The sequence below is a fragment of the Staurois parvus genome, unplaced genomic scaffold (genome assembly GCF_062004578.1).
Source record: "Staurois parvus isolate SC_StPar_1 unplaced genomic scaffold, SC_StPar_1.0 ptg000455l, whole genome shotgun sequence".
In the NCBI taxonomy this organism is placed as follows: domain Eukaryota; kingdom Metazoa; phylum Chordata; class Amphibia; order Anura; family Ranidae; genus Staurois; species Staurois parvus.
The window spans coordinates 262,424-276,557 of NW_028318251.1; the positions used below are offsets into that span (position 1 = coordinate 262,424).

The 14,134-nt window shown below is 46.2% G+C and overlaps 1 protein-coding gene across 1 annotated transcript in view; it reads right to left on the bottom strand.

Annotated features, from left to right (window-relative positions):
• Positions 1–2,838: 2,838 nt before the first annotated feature.
• The window catches only part of LOC149452914 (uncharacterized), an 81,598-nt gene continuing 70,302 nt past the window's right edge, over positions 2,839–14,134 (bottom strand). The window contains exons 8-9 of the mRNA XM_089688816.1: positions 11,332–11,763; positions 2,839–6,869 (exon numbers count right to left, since the gene is read on the bottom strand). Coding sequence (XP_089544942.1) covers positions 6,793–6,869; positions 11,332–11,763 — 509 coding nt within the window. The 3' untranslated portion in view covers positions 2,839–6,792. The remainder of the gene's footprint in view (positions 6,870–11,331; positions 11,764–14,134) is intronic.

A 14,134-nucleotide genomic window follows, 5' to 3' on the forward strand; every position in this document is an offset into this window, starting at 1 on the left:
AAAATTTTGAAAAAAAAAAAGTTTTTCACTTAGGCTGCAGTGATGGGCACTGATAGGTGGCACTGATGCACATTGATAAGTGGCACTGATAGGCAGCACTGACTGAAACTGTTAGGTGGCACTGGTAGGCACTGATATGTGGCATTGATATGCACTGGTAGGCACTGATATGTGGGTGTGATATGCACTGGTAGGCACTGATATATGGCATTGATATGCACTGGTAGGCACTGATATGTGGCAGTAATATGCACTGGTAGGCACTGATATGTGGCAGTAATATGCACTGGTAGGCACTGATATATGGCATTGATATTCACTGGTAGGCACTGATATGTAGCATTGATATGCACTGGTAGGCACTGATATATGGCGTTGATATTCACTGGTAGTCACTGATATGTGGCATTGATATGCACTGGTAGGCACTGATATGTGGCGTTGATATGCACAGGTAGGCACTGATATGTGGCAGTGATATGCACTGGTAGGCACTGATATGTGGCGTTGATATGCACTGGTAGGCACTGATATGTGGCAGTGATATGCACTGGTAGGCACTGATATGTGGCATTGATATGCACTGGTAGTCACTGATATGTGGCATTGATATGCACTGGTAGTCACTGATATGTGGCAGTGATATGCACTGGTAGTCACTGATATGTGGCATTGATATGCACTGGTAGGCACTGATATGTGGCGTTGATATGCACTGGTAGTCACTGATATGTGGCAGTGATATGCACTGGTAGGCACTGATATGTGACGTTGATATGCACTGGTAGGCACTGATATGTGACATTGATATGCACTGGTAGGCACTGATATGTGACATTGATATGCACTGGAAGGCACTGATATGTGGCAGTGATATGCACTGATGGGGCCACACTGGTGATCGGTGTAGATGTCCCCTCTCAGGAATGCCGATCACCGGCTCTCCTCTCCTCCCCTCTGTCAGTGTGACGGCTCCGGAGGAGAGAAATGCAGATAACCGACATTTCCTTATTTACATACAATTGGCTGTGATTGGACACAGCTGATCACATGACCGAGCTGAAGTCATCGGCTCTTTCTGCTAATCAGTGATCCCGTGTCCCAGGGAGTTCACCGCTGATCGCCACACTGCGCACTGTTAGAGCGGGAGGACGTCATGTGACATCCTCCCAGAACGAGAGAACCGCCTTGCGCCCGTCATTTCCTTATATGGCGGGTGGGAGGCGGTCAGATATACACCAGCTATGGCCTTCCTGAACTCATGTCTGACTTGGATCCGTTCTGCGCATCCGCCTGTATCTGCACATCCATCGGTTATCTGCACATCCGCCTGTATCTGCGCATCCGCCTGTATCTGCGCACCCGCCTGTATCTGCGCACCCGCCTGTATCTGCGCACCCGCCTGTATCTGCGCACCCGCCTGTATCTGCGCACCCGCCTGTATCTGCGCACCCGCCTGTATCTGCGCATCCGCCTGTATCTGCGCATCCGCCTGTATCTGCACATCCGCCTATATCTGCACATCCGCCTGTAGCTGCGCATGCGCCTGTGTCTGCACATCCATTGGTTACCTGCTGTTAGGGACAAATGTCCGGCCCTGGATGCTGAGAGATTTTGTCCAATGGCAGACATGCATCCCTACCTGCAGGTAACCAATGGATGTGCAGATACAGGCGGATACGTGTTTACAGCAACACACAGACTTGGCTCTGTTCAGCCCATCACCTAGATGTACAGGCTGAGCAGCTGCCGATGAATGGAGGTATTTGCAGTGGCGTCCCGAGGCAGGTGCGGGGGGTGCGTGCCACATCGGGTGACACCGACCGCACGGGGTGACACCGGACCCACTCCACAAAAAAGTAAGTTGGAAAGAAAGCCGACGATCCCCGCAGGAAGGATGGGATCTGCGGATTGAGCATAATGGATCAGACTCCGATCCATTATCCTCCCCAATCTGCAGATCCCATCCATCCTGCGGGGATCGTCGGCTTTCTTTCCAACTTACCTTTTCGGGGACCGGGTCCGGAGTCACCCCATATAGGTTGCATGCCGATGATCCCTGCAGGATGGATCGGATCTGTGGATTGGGGAGGATAATGGATCGGACTCCAATCCATTCTGCTCAATCCGCAGATCCGATACATTCTGCGGGGATCGTTGGAGGGGGTGTCACCAAGTGTTAGCGCACCGGGTGACACCAACCCTAGGGACGCCTCGGGGTATTTGCAGCACACTTGCACCACCGGTCATTTAGGAGGTATGAATGAAATCCAAGACTGGATCTGAGCACCTTACTGTGCATGGCTGTGTGTTGGTTGCAGCTGGTCAGCAAGGTCGGCTCTTATTCAGTGTAAATGTGCCAACTGAGCCGGCACAAATGGCATCATATTACGGCAGGCAGCGCTATCACTGATTTTATTTTACTTTTTTAAAAATTGTGTATCATAAGGAATTTTCTGAAGTGCATTGCTTACCACAATAATGTGCTCTGTGCACCGGCTAGGACTGCCATCTCATCCCTTTACCACCGAACACATATGAGTGACACCAGCTCTGTAAATGGTTAACCACTTCCAGTCCGGACACTTTCCCCCCCTTCCAGTCTGGACACATTCCCCCCCTTCCAGTCCGGACACTTTCCCCCCCTTCCAGTCTGGACACATTCCCCCCCTTCCAGTCCGGACACTTTCCCCCCCTTCCAGTCCGGACATTTTCACCCCCTTCCAGTCCAGGCCAATTTTCAGCTTTCAGCGCTATCACACTTTGAATGACAATTGCGCGGTCATGCAACACTGTACCCATATGAATTATTTAGCATTTTTATGAGACAGAGAAAGCTTTATTTTGGTGGTATTTATTCATCACTGGGATATTTTTTTTTTGCTATATAAATGAAACAGTCCACAAATTTTGAAAAAAAGTGTTTTTCTTATAAAATTTTGCAAATAAATAATATTTCATTGTAAAACTTGGATATGATCTCCATGTATAATACATAAGGGGGGATATGATCTCCATGTATAATACATAAGGGGGATATGATCTCCATGTATAATACATAAGGGGGGGATATGATCTCCATGTATAATACATAAGGGGGGATATGATCTCCATGTATAATACAAAAGGGGGGGATATGATCTCCATGTATAACACATAAGGGGGGGATATGATCTCCATGTATAATACATAAGGGGGGGATATGATCTCCATGTATATTACATAAGGGGGATATGATCTCCATGTATAATACATAAGGGGGGATATGATCTCCGTGTATAATACATAAGGGGGGATATGATCTCCATGTATAATACATAAGGGGGGGATATGATCTCCATGTATAATACATAAGGGGGGATATGATCTCCATGTATAATACATAAGGGGGGATATGATCTCCATGTATAATACAAAAGGGGGGGATATGATCTCCATGTATAACACATAAGGGGGGATATGATCTCCATGTATAACACATAAGGGGGGGATATGATCTCCATGTATATTACATAAGGGGGGATATGATCTCCATGTATAATACGTAAGGGGGGATATGATCTCCATGTATAATACGTAAGGGGGGATATGATCTCCATGTATAATACATAAGGGGGGATATGATCTCCATGTATAATACATAAGGGGGGATATGATCTCCATGTATAATACATAAGGGGGGATATGATCTCCATGTATAATACATAAGGGGGATATGATCACCATGTATAATACATAAGGGGGGGATATGATCTCCATGTATAATACATAAGGGGGGATATGATCTCCATGTATATTACATAAGGGGGGATATGATCTCCATGTATAATACATAAGGGGGGATATGATCTCCATGTATAATACGTAAGGGGGATATGATCACCATGTATAATACATAAGGGGGGGATATGATCTCCATGTATAATACATAAGGGGGATATGATCTCCATGTATAAATACATCAGTGGGTCATATAGTGAACTCGGTGTAGTTATTCCCCCAGAGGACAAGGGGGCGCTCTTTACATCTGGAGGAAAAGAAATGTAATCTCCGAACACGGAAAGGTTTCTTCACAGTAAGAGCTGTGAGAATGTGGAATAGACTCCCTCCAGAGTTGGTTGTGGCCAGGTCAGTGGATTGCTGTAGGAAAGTCCTGGATCCTTTCTTGGATACACAGAATATAACTGGATATAACATTTATAGGGAAAGTCGATCCAGGGAATATCTGATTGCCTCTCGGGGGGGTCAGGAAGGAATATTTTCCCTGCAGGAGCAGATTGGATCGTGCTTTACTGTTTTTTTTGCCTTCCTCTGGATCATCTGTGGGTGTAGGATTATAACATTTTTTTTTTTTTTCATGGTTGAACTGGATGGACTTTTGTCTTTTTTCACCCAGACTAACTATGTAACTATGTATACAATGTATTATATAATATATCCTGTATGTGTACAAATTATCCATTTCTCCCTTCAAGAGGAGAAAACACTGGGACGGGCTGTGCAGCGAAAGCCAATCAGAGGCTATCACAATGATCAGGTGATCAGAAACCAGTCCTCCCGGTTCCCGATTGTTAGTACAAGACCTGGAGCTGTCACTAACAGCTTGGTCTCTACCCTAGAAGCGCACTGTGCAGTGCTCTCTCAGCACAAACACAGCAGTACATATATGCAGCCCCACAGATAAAGACCCCCCTCCATGAGGATGTATAAATGTGTAAGATCATCACAAAGTGGATAACAAAGCTTTCCCCAATATTGTAATAGCAGAAGAAACTGTGAAGGGATGGACGCTGCTCAATGACCCCAGGAGTCCAATGTGAAGGAATGGCCTTAGCTGCTGTTCTGGTCACACCCCGATGCATTTTGCCCCACCCACTGGGGTCTTGGTCACAGCCTCTGTGAACAAGCCCCAGGTGGGCAGGGCGAAACACATCAGAGGGCGTGGCCAAAATGGCAGCTGAGGCCATTCCCTAACAGTGGACTCCTGGGGTCATTGAGCAGCATCCATCCCTTCACTTGTATTGGCTGACACTGGAATCGCTCGGACTCATGCTCCCCTCTTCTCACTTCCCGGTGGGGTGACCTTTTTCCTTCCATCCACAGCTTGGAGCCGCGCCATAAGGTATACTCTTCACCAAGTACAGGAAACTGACAGAAGAGGAATGCAACACATTAATAAAGTAGATCGACTTGTTTCAGGTCAGCGGGATCAGAGCAAGAAGCAGGATCTGCTCAATCTTCTTGGTTTAGATCAGGGGTCTGCAAACTCTCTAAACAAGGGGCCAATTTACTGTCCTTCAGAGTTTAGGGGGGCCAGACTGTTTCCATTGGGAGTAGAAAAGGTCCTGATGTCATTGGGAGGAATAGTGCCCCATCATTGGTGTCAGTGGGAGGAATAGTGCCCCATCATTGGTGTCAGTGGGAGGAATAGTGCCCCATCATTGGTGTCAGTGGGAGGAATAGTGCCCCATCATTGGTGTCAGTGGGAGGAATAGTGCCCCATCATTGGTGTCAATGGGAGGAACAGTGCCCCATCATTGGTATCAGTGGAAGGAACAGTGCCCCATCATTGGTGTCAGTGGAAGGAATAGTGCCCCATCATTGGTGTCAGTGGAAGGAATAGTGCCCCATCATTGGTGTCAGTGGGAGGAATAGTGCCCCATCATTGGTGTCAGTGGGAGGAATAGTGCCCCATCATTGGTGTCAGTGGGAGGAATAGTGCCCCATCATTGGTGTCAGTGGAAGGAACAGTGCCCCATCATTGGTGTTAGTGGAAGGAATAGTGCCCCATCATTGGTGTCAGTGGAAGGAATAGTGCCCCATCATTGGTGTCAGTGGGAGGAATAGTGCCCCATCATTGGTGTCAGTGGGAGGAATAGTGCCCCATCATTGGTGTCAGTGGGAGGAATAGTGCCCCATCATTGGTATCAGTGGGAGGAATAGTGTCCCATCATTGGTGTCAGTGGGAGGAATAGTGCCCCATCATTGGTGTCAGTGGGGGGAATAGTGCCCCATCATTGGTGTCAGTGGGGGGAATAGTGCCCCATCATTGGTGTCAGTGGGAGGAATAGTGCCCCATCATTGGTATCAGTGGGAGGAATAGTGCCCCATCTTTGGTGTCAGTGGGAGGAATAGTGCCCCATCATTGGTGTCAGTGGGAGGAATAATGCCCCATCATTGGTGTCAGTGGGAGGAATAGTGCCCCATCATTGGTGTCAGTGGGAAGAAGAGCTCCTGATTGCTGGTGTCAGTGGGAGGAATTGTAACTCATCATTGGTGTAATTGGAATAAATTGTGCCCCTTCATTGGTGTCTATGGGGAGAATTATGCCCCAATTATTGGTATCACTGGGTGAAATAGTGCCTCAAGGGTCAGATAAAAGCAGTCAAAGGGCCACATCTGGCCCCGGGGCCGCAGTTTGGAGACCACCGGTTTAGATAAGTACCACAGACTCTATGCCCGCACCACTCTTTGTTTATACCCCCCCCCCCCCACTGTGTCGGACAGATTGTTATTTTGTTATTTTGGTTTTTTTTACAGCAGCCGCTATTATAGCTACAAATACCAGCGAGTTATAATGAGGACCAACAATGGGGCAGAAGGACAGAGCGCACTACACAGGCCCGGGGTTCTTAAATGAAGTGTTTTTGGCCGTGTGTAGCAATCCGAGTGTCAGCTAATGGGTAGTAACGCCAAACCACAAAATAACAAAATGTTTTCACAGTCCAACTTCAGAGTCTATGATGTGTCCAGGACTCCAGCACGGGATTTGTTGTACATCGAAGATCCCGATCAGGTTTGTTCCATAAATATTACAGATTCATTTATAACACGCTTGTTCCATCTTCTCCATAAACTGGGTTTATCTCCTGAAAATGAACACACGTGTTATTTGTTAAAGTCTCTTGTAACAGAACAGGGTACAAATAGATCTGGTAATCTGGATGGAGGCGTTTGTGTTTTTAATACTGCGCCATTTCTTTTCTGTATTGGGCTAAAGGTGCCTGCTATCCTCTGCTTGTCAATAATACAATATTGTTCACCTAACGAGGGGCGTTCAAGTCAAACCGGGACTTTTGAGTTTATATAATAAAAGAACAAATTGGAAACTGCATTTATTTTTTTAAATACTCCCCTGCTACATTTATCCCAGCGTGTAACTAATGCCTTGACAGCTTCGGCATAGAAAGATTTGTCAGCCTGACCCATCCTAGGACAGCCGGCTTCATTCCTCATTATTACGTTCATCGTTCACACAGAAAGATTCGTCTTGTGCAATTTCAAGATCGATGATCCAGGACCAGGCGTTCCACGTGCTGAATGTACACAGGAATGACTGCTGTGGGCTGGGAACCACCAAGCCCGGGATCATCACTGATGGACGGATGACCAACTCTGAAACATTCAAATGTCTTACTGAGGCTGAGGGTCTCATCATCGTACTGAGCTTGATGTCTCTGCGGGTTTTACGCCTTCATTCACAAGAATCACCACACGCTGTTCCATGCACACATTAACACTGTTGTCCGCCATCTTGAATAACGCTCTCTGGACTGGCCCACAACATGTTATGCCACCTATCAGTAACAGGACACATTTGCCACTTACTGCTACATGTAGTACCTCCACACTAGAATACCTGGAAAATGAAAAGTCCTGGTTTGACTTGAATGCCCCTCGTAATAAGTGAGCATTTTTTTTTTTCTCGTTAACCACTTCAATATCGGGCACTTTTACCCCCTTCCTGCCCCGGCCAATTTTCAGCTATCAGCACTCTCACGCTTTGAATGACAATCGTGCGGTCATGCAACATTGTACCCATAAGAAATGGATTTGTTTAAAGCGGTTTTCTTCATTAATTTTAAAAAATTTGCAAATAAATAAGCTTTATGTATTTAGGCCAAACTATATTCTGCTGCATTTTTTGGTGAACATAACCCAAGTCAGTGTTTATTTTTTAGTCTGCAGGAAAGTTATAGAATCTACAAACTATGGGATATGTATCTGAAAATCGATCAATCCTGATGTCCTGACAGCCGATCTCATTTCTTGAGGCCAAAAAATGCCAGGACAGAACAAATACCCCCCCCCCAAATGTCAGGACAATACAAATACCCCCCCCCAAATGTCAGGACGGTACAAATACCCCCCCCCAAATGTCAGGACAGTACAAATCCCCCCTAAATGTCAGGACAGTACAAATACCCCCCCAAATGTCAGGACAATACAAATCCCCCCTAAATGTCAGGACAGTACAAATACCCCCCCCAAATGTCAGGACAATACAAGTCCCCCCTAAATGTCAGGACAGTACAAATCCCCCCAAATGTCAGGACAGTACAAATCCCCCCCTCCCAAATCTCAGGACAGTACAAATACCCCCCCAAATGTCAGGACAATACAAATCCCCCCTAAATGTCAGGACAGTACAAATACCCCCCCAAATGTCAGGACAATACAAGTCCCCCCTAAATGTCAGGACAGTACAAATCCCCCCCTCCCAAATCTCAGGACAGTACAAATACCCCCCCAAATGTCAGGACAGTACAAATACCCCCCCCCCCCAAATGTTAAAACAGTACAAACACACCCCTAAATATCAGGATGATACAAATACCACCAAATGTTAGGACAGTATGAATGCCAGGACAGAACAAATACCCCCCCCCCAAATGTCAGGACAATACAAATACCCCCCCAAATGTCAGGACAATACAAATACCCCCCCCAAATGTCAGGACAGTACAAATCCCCCCCCCAAATGTCAGGACAGTACAAATCCCCCCTAAATGTCAGGACAGTACAAATACCCCCCCAAATGTCAGGACAATACAAATCCCCCCTAAATGTCAGGACAGTACAAATACCCCCCCCAAATGTCAGGACAATACAAGTCCCCCCTAAATGTCAGGACAGTACAAATCCCCCCAAATGTCAGGACAGTACAAATCCCCCCCTCCCAAATCTCAGGACAGTACAAATACCCCCCCAAATGTCAGGACAGTACAAATCCCCCCCTCCCAAATCTCAGGACAGTACAAATACCCCCCCCCCCAAATGTTAAAACAGTACAAACACACCCCTAAATATCAGGATGATACAAATACCACCAAATGTTAGGACAGTATGAATGCCCCCACATGGAAGAAAAATATATTTGAAATATATTTTATCTATTCTACCCAAAAATATTGACATATATTTGAAATGCTACAATTTCAGCCATATTCAATATATTTCAATAAATATATACATACTGTATGTTGAAATGCATTTTTATTACAAAATATATGAAAAAATATTTTTAAAAATACATTTCAAATATACTTTATGTCTTTAAAAATGCAAATCTACATTTTTGGAATGCATTTACAAATATATGTAAAAATTATATGTTAATATATATCGTAACCCTCTCCCCTCCCTCCATTACTTTCCTCTCCCACCTCCTTTTTTTCCTTCACAAACTTCTTCTTTACTCCCTATTACAGCAACCCTGACATTTACAAAGAAAACCAAACGCCTTTTGACCCATTAATGCCACCTCCTGGCAGCCCTCTAAGTGGGCTTTATTTCCTGGGAGGCAGCGTGGCTTCTGAATCAAGACTCTAAAACTTCAGTATATTTCATAACTCATGAAATAATACCAGCACAGCCAGGACAAGGACATATTTACCCCCCTCAGTTAATTTGTGGCATTTTAAGCCCAAACATTCATATATTAGAGGATATCAGGAAGCACTGGAACACCTTGTCCCTCCTGGGTAAAGTAGACATCCGAAACATGCCATATTTATATCCATTTCAAAGCTAATTTCATGCGGGACAATAATATGCAGATTAGCAGACTGTAACCTGTAGGTATTCAGAGATATTGATACTTATAGAAAGCTGTACCTGGGATACAGTCACATCCCAAGGCCACTCCTCAGCAGGCCAGAACTGGCCATAGGGAACACCAGGCATTTGCCCCAGAAGGCTGGGGCCGCTTGGACAGGAGAGGAAGCTGCTTGGCAAATAGAGGACCGTGCATTTCTTTGTTCCTCTATGTTCCGCCCGGCCGCCTCTCCTATCCATCTCCTGCAGGCTGCATGCCCTGGGCTCCTATATACTCCCCCCCCCCCCCTCCTTCTTTCCTTCCTTCCCTCCTTCTTTCCCTCTTTCTTTCCTTCCCTCCTTCTTTCCCTCTTTCATTCCTTCCTTCCCTTCTTCCTTTCTTTCCCTCCTTTCTTTTTCTTTCCCTTTCTCTCTCTCTCTCTCTGTCTCCTGTTTCCCTCCTTCCTTCTTTCCCTCTTTCTTTCCTGCTCTCCCTCCTTCATTTTTTCCTACAAAAAAATGTAAAAAAATAATAAAATATAATATCATAAAAAAATTAAATAAAAATAAAAAAATCTACTGACACTAGTGGAACTACCAGGGTTGCAAAGGTCGCTCTTGTGACCAGGCTCTGGCGTTCCACCACCAAACTCTGAGGAAAGGGTCCCTGGGCTTTGTGCTGCTCAGTCCAAAATGTTCAGGCCTAATTTATGTCCCAGTCCGGGCCTGCTCCTCAGCCACCTACTGTAACTTGTCAGATGGTCTCTGTCAACACCCCCTTGATACCAAAGAAAAGTGGACTGCACACAGCGACAGCCTAAAAAAAAGAAATGCAGCCATGACATCTAAGAATTGGTTAGCTGCAATATAATAAATGTTTGCTTTTGGGTTTAATACCGCTTAAGGCGCGGTTCACACCTAGGCGATTTGCGTTTGATTCGTTTCTGCAGTGCTTTTTGCGGTGCGTTTTGCGTTTCTGCACATGCGTTTTTGGCCACGTTTTGTGTTTTTTACAATTTGTTGCTGAGCAGAATAAAATGCAAAACACATCAAAAATGCATCAAAAATGCTTTTCTGCAGCATCTCCATTCAAGTCTATACAACTGAAAACGCAACATTTTGCGTTTAAAAAAGTCCCTGACCCTTTCCAAAAAAATGCACCGGGTGAAAATGCGGAAATGTGAACCTGTCCCATAGGAAATCATGTTAAATGGACTGCTGCGCATTTCTGCAAAACGCTGCAGAAAACGCATAGATGTGCACCTAGACTTATGCGGCTTGAACAAGCAGAACCTTTGTTGGTTTGATGGTCCTGACATGCCGTACAAAGCCCTCCCACCTAAACACTGCATTTGTTTGCTGTCTTGCTGAATAAAATCGCAGGACAAGCAAACTTGGACTATATCTGGGGGTTTCCTGTCACATGCGTGGATATACACAGTATAGATTTCACATTCATACAGTACATCTAGAAATGTCTCACATTTTATTCAGGTGCAGGTAATCAGATCTCACCTTTGATCACATTCAGAATGTGATATCTATAGACAGGCCATTGCAGGGCAGCGTGATCGACTTCCACAGACAGGACGGCTCCATCATCTCTATCTACGTCTGGAGTTAGAGAAATTCTGCAAAAACATTTGTGGTTTCCATCTTCTGTTTTTGCCATCTCCACTTTCATCTCTACTTTCATCTCCACTTTCGTCTCCACTTCCATTTCCACCGGTAACGTTGTATCATACGTTGTATAATCGCTCTCATATGATGGACTGTCCACAGATACCCATGAGTGGATGAGATGTTTTTTCACGTCATTACGTCTTTTCAGGTACACATTTATGTGAATATCCTTTGTTCTGAATCCGGTTATCTGAAAGGATAGAGTTGTCTCCTCCATATGAGGAAGCCACGTCTCCCCGATGATGTCTGATATAATAGTCTTACCTGTAAAACAAGGAGAAGGAGTAACCATAACGTCACCAAAGGTCAGGATGACACCATGTACAGGGGGAGGTTTCATTATCCCACTGCAGCTTTTATTGCTTTTTCTGCTCACGCCATCAACTCCACGTTCTTTTCTGGCTGCTTCTGCACAGGTCATTGTACCAAAATAAAAACAGATGAAAGGAATGGAAAGTAGTCGGGCCAGTCAGGTTTTAATACCGTCTGTGTGCCCATTAAGGAGATCCATCTTAGTGTAACTCACTCTCTTAGGAACCGCTAATTTAACACATTTTTCTCAAACTAAAATGTTTAACCCCCTCGCCCTCCTGAGGATTTACCCCCCTTCCTGAATGGGCCATTTTTTGCGATACGGTGCTGTGTTATTTTAACAGACAATTGTGCGTTCATGCAACCCTGCACCCAAATGAAATTTGTGTCCTTTTTTCCCCCACAAATGGAGCTTTCTTTCGGTGGTATTGGATCGCCTTTTCCTTTTTTTATTTTTTAAATAAGAAAAGACCAACAATTATGAAAACAAAAAAAATATATATTTGTTACTTTTTGCTAATTATTATTATACAGTATTTATATAGCTCCAAAGGGTTTGCTCAGCACTGTACATTATAGTGGGGGGACAGAACATGAGACAATACAGTAACAATACAATACACGAGGGGTTCGAGGGCCCTGATCTTTCGAGCTTACAATCTAGGAGGGAGGGGATAGTGGTACAGGAGGAAGTGGCTGTGGGGGATGGAGTGGTAGGAGGAGTGGAGGAGATTGGCTGTTAGGTGAGGGCGTGGTTGGCTTCCCTGAAGAGATGGGTTTTTAGGGTGCGCCTAAAGGTGAGGAGAGTAGGTGACAGTCTGATGGATTGGGGTAGTGAGTTCCAGAGGATAGGGGAAGTCCTGGAGAAGTCCTGCAATTGGGCGTGGGAGGTGGAGACCAGGGAGCTAGTAAGTAGGAGGTCTTGTGAGGAGCGAAGATTACGGGTTGGGTGGTATTTGGGTATCAGGTCGGTGAGGTAGTTTGGGGCAGCATTGTGGATGGCTTTGTATGTCTGTGTTAGTAGTTTGAATTTAATGCGTTGGGCAATCGGGAGCCAGTGGAGGGAATGACAGAGGGGGGTGGAGGACACTGAGTGGAGGCCAGTGGAGGGAATGACAGAGGGGGGTGGCAGAAGCAGAGCGGTTGGTAAGGTGGATGAGTCTGGCCGCTGAGTTCAGGATAGACTGAAGCGGGGATAGTCTGTGATGAGGTAGGCCGGTGAGGAGGGAGTTGCAGTAGTCCAGGCATGTGATAATAAGGGAGTGAACAAGTTGTTTAGTAGTGTATGGGGTTAGGAACGAACGTATTTTGGAGATGTTGCGGAGGTGGAGCCTGCATGAGTTTGCCAACGATTGGACATGGGGTTGGAAGGACAGGTTTGAGTCTAGGGTGACACCTAGGAATTTGGCTTGCGGCGTGGGACTGATGGTGGCGTTGTTGGTCGTGATGGAGAGGGTGGGGGGCACAGGCTGGGGGGAAAATCAGAAGCTCGGTTTTGGAAAGGTTCAATTTGAGGAAATGGAGCGACATCCAGTCTGATATGTCGTTCAGTAGGTGGGTGATATGGGCGGAGACTGAAGGGGTGAGGTGAGGGGTGGAGAAGTAAATTTGCGTGTCATCGGCGTAGAGGTGACAGTGGAAGCCCTGGGAGTGTATCAGTTTGCCGAGGGAGGAGGTGTAGATGGAGAAGAGAAGGGGCCAGAGGACAGAGCCTTGGGGGACCCCAACAGAGAGGGGAGTGAGGGGGAGGTGGTAGCGTTATAGGTAACGCTGAAGGAGGGCTGGGATAGGTAGGATGAGAGCCAGGAGAGAGCGGAGTCTCTGATGCCAAGGGAGTGTAGTTTGTTAAGGAGGAGGGGGTGGTGGACTTTGTCGAAGGCCGCAGAGAGGTCGAGGAGTAGGAGCACTGAGTAGTGGCCATTAGCTTTGGCGGTTAGCAGGTCGTTGGTGAGTTTGAGTAGGGCGGTTTCGGTGGAGTGTAGGGACGGAAGCCAGACTGTAGTGGATCGAGGAGGTTGTTGTCAGTGAGGTGGGAGCTTAGGCGATTGTAAACTTAGCGCTCAAGGAGCTTGGAAGTAAATGGCAGCAGGGAGATGGGTCTAAGGTTGTTCAGGTCGGTGGGGTCCAGGGAGGGTTTTTTGATTATGGGGGTGATGTGCGTGTGCTTTAGGGGGGGGGAGAATGCGCCAGTAGAGAGGGAGAGATTGAAGATGTGGGTGAGGGAGCGTAGGATGGAGGAGGAGGGTGACCGGAGGAGTTGTGTGGGGACAGGGTCAAGGGGGCAAGTGGTGAGGCGGGCTTTTGAGAGGACCTTAGTGACCTC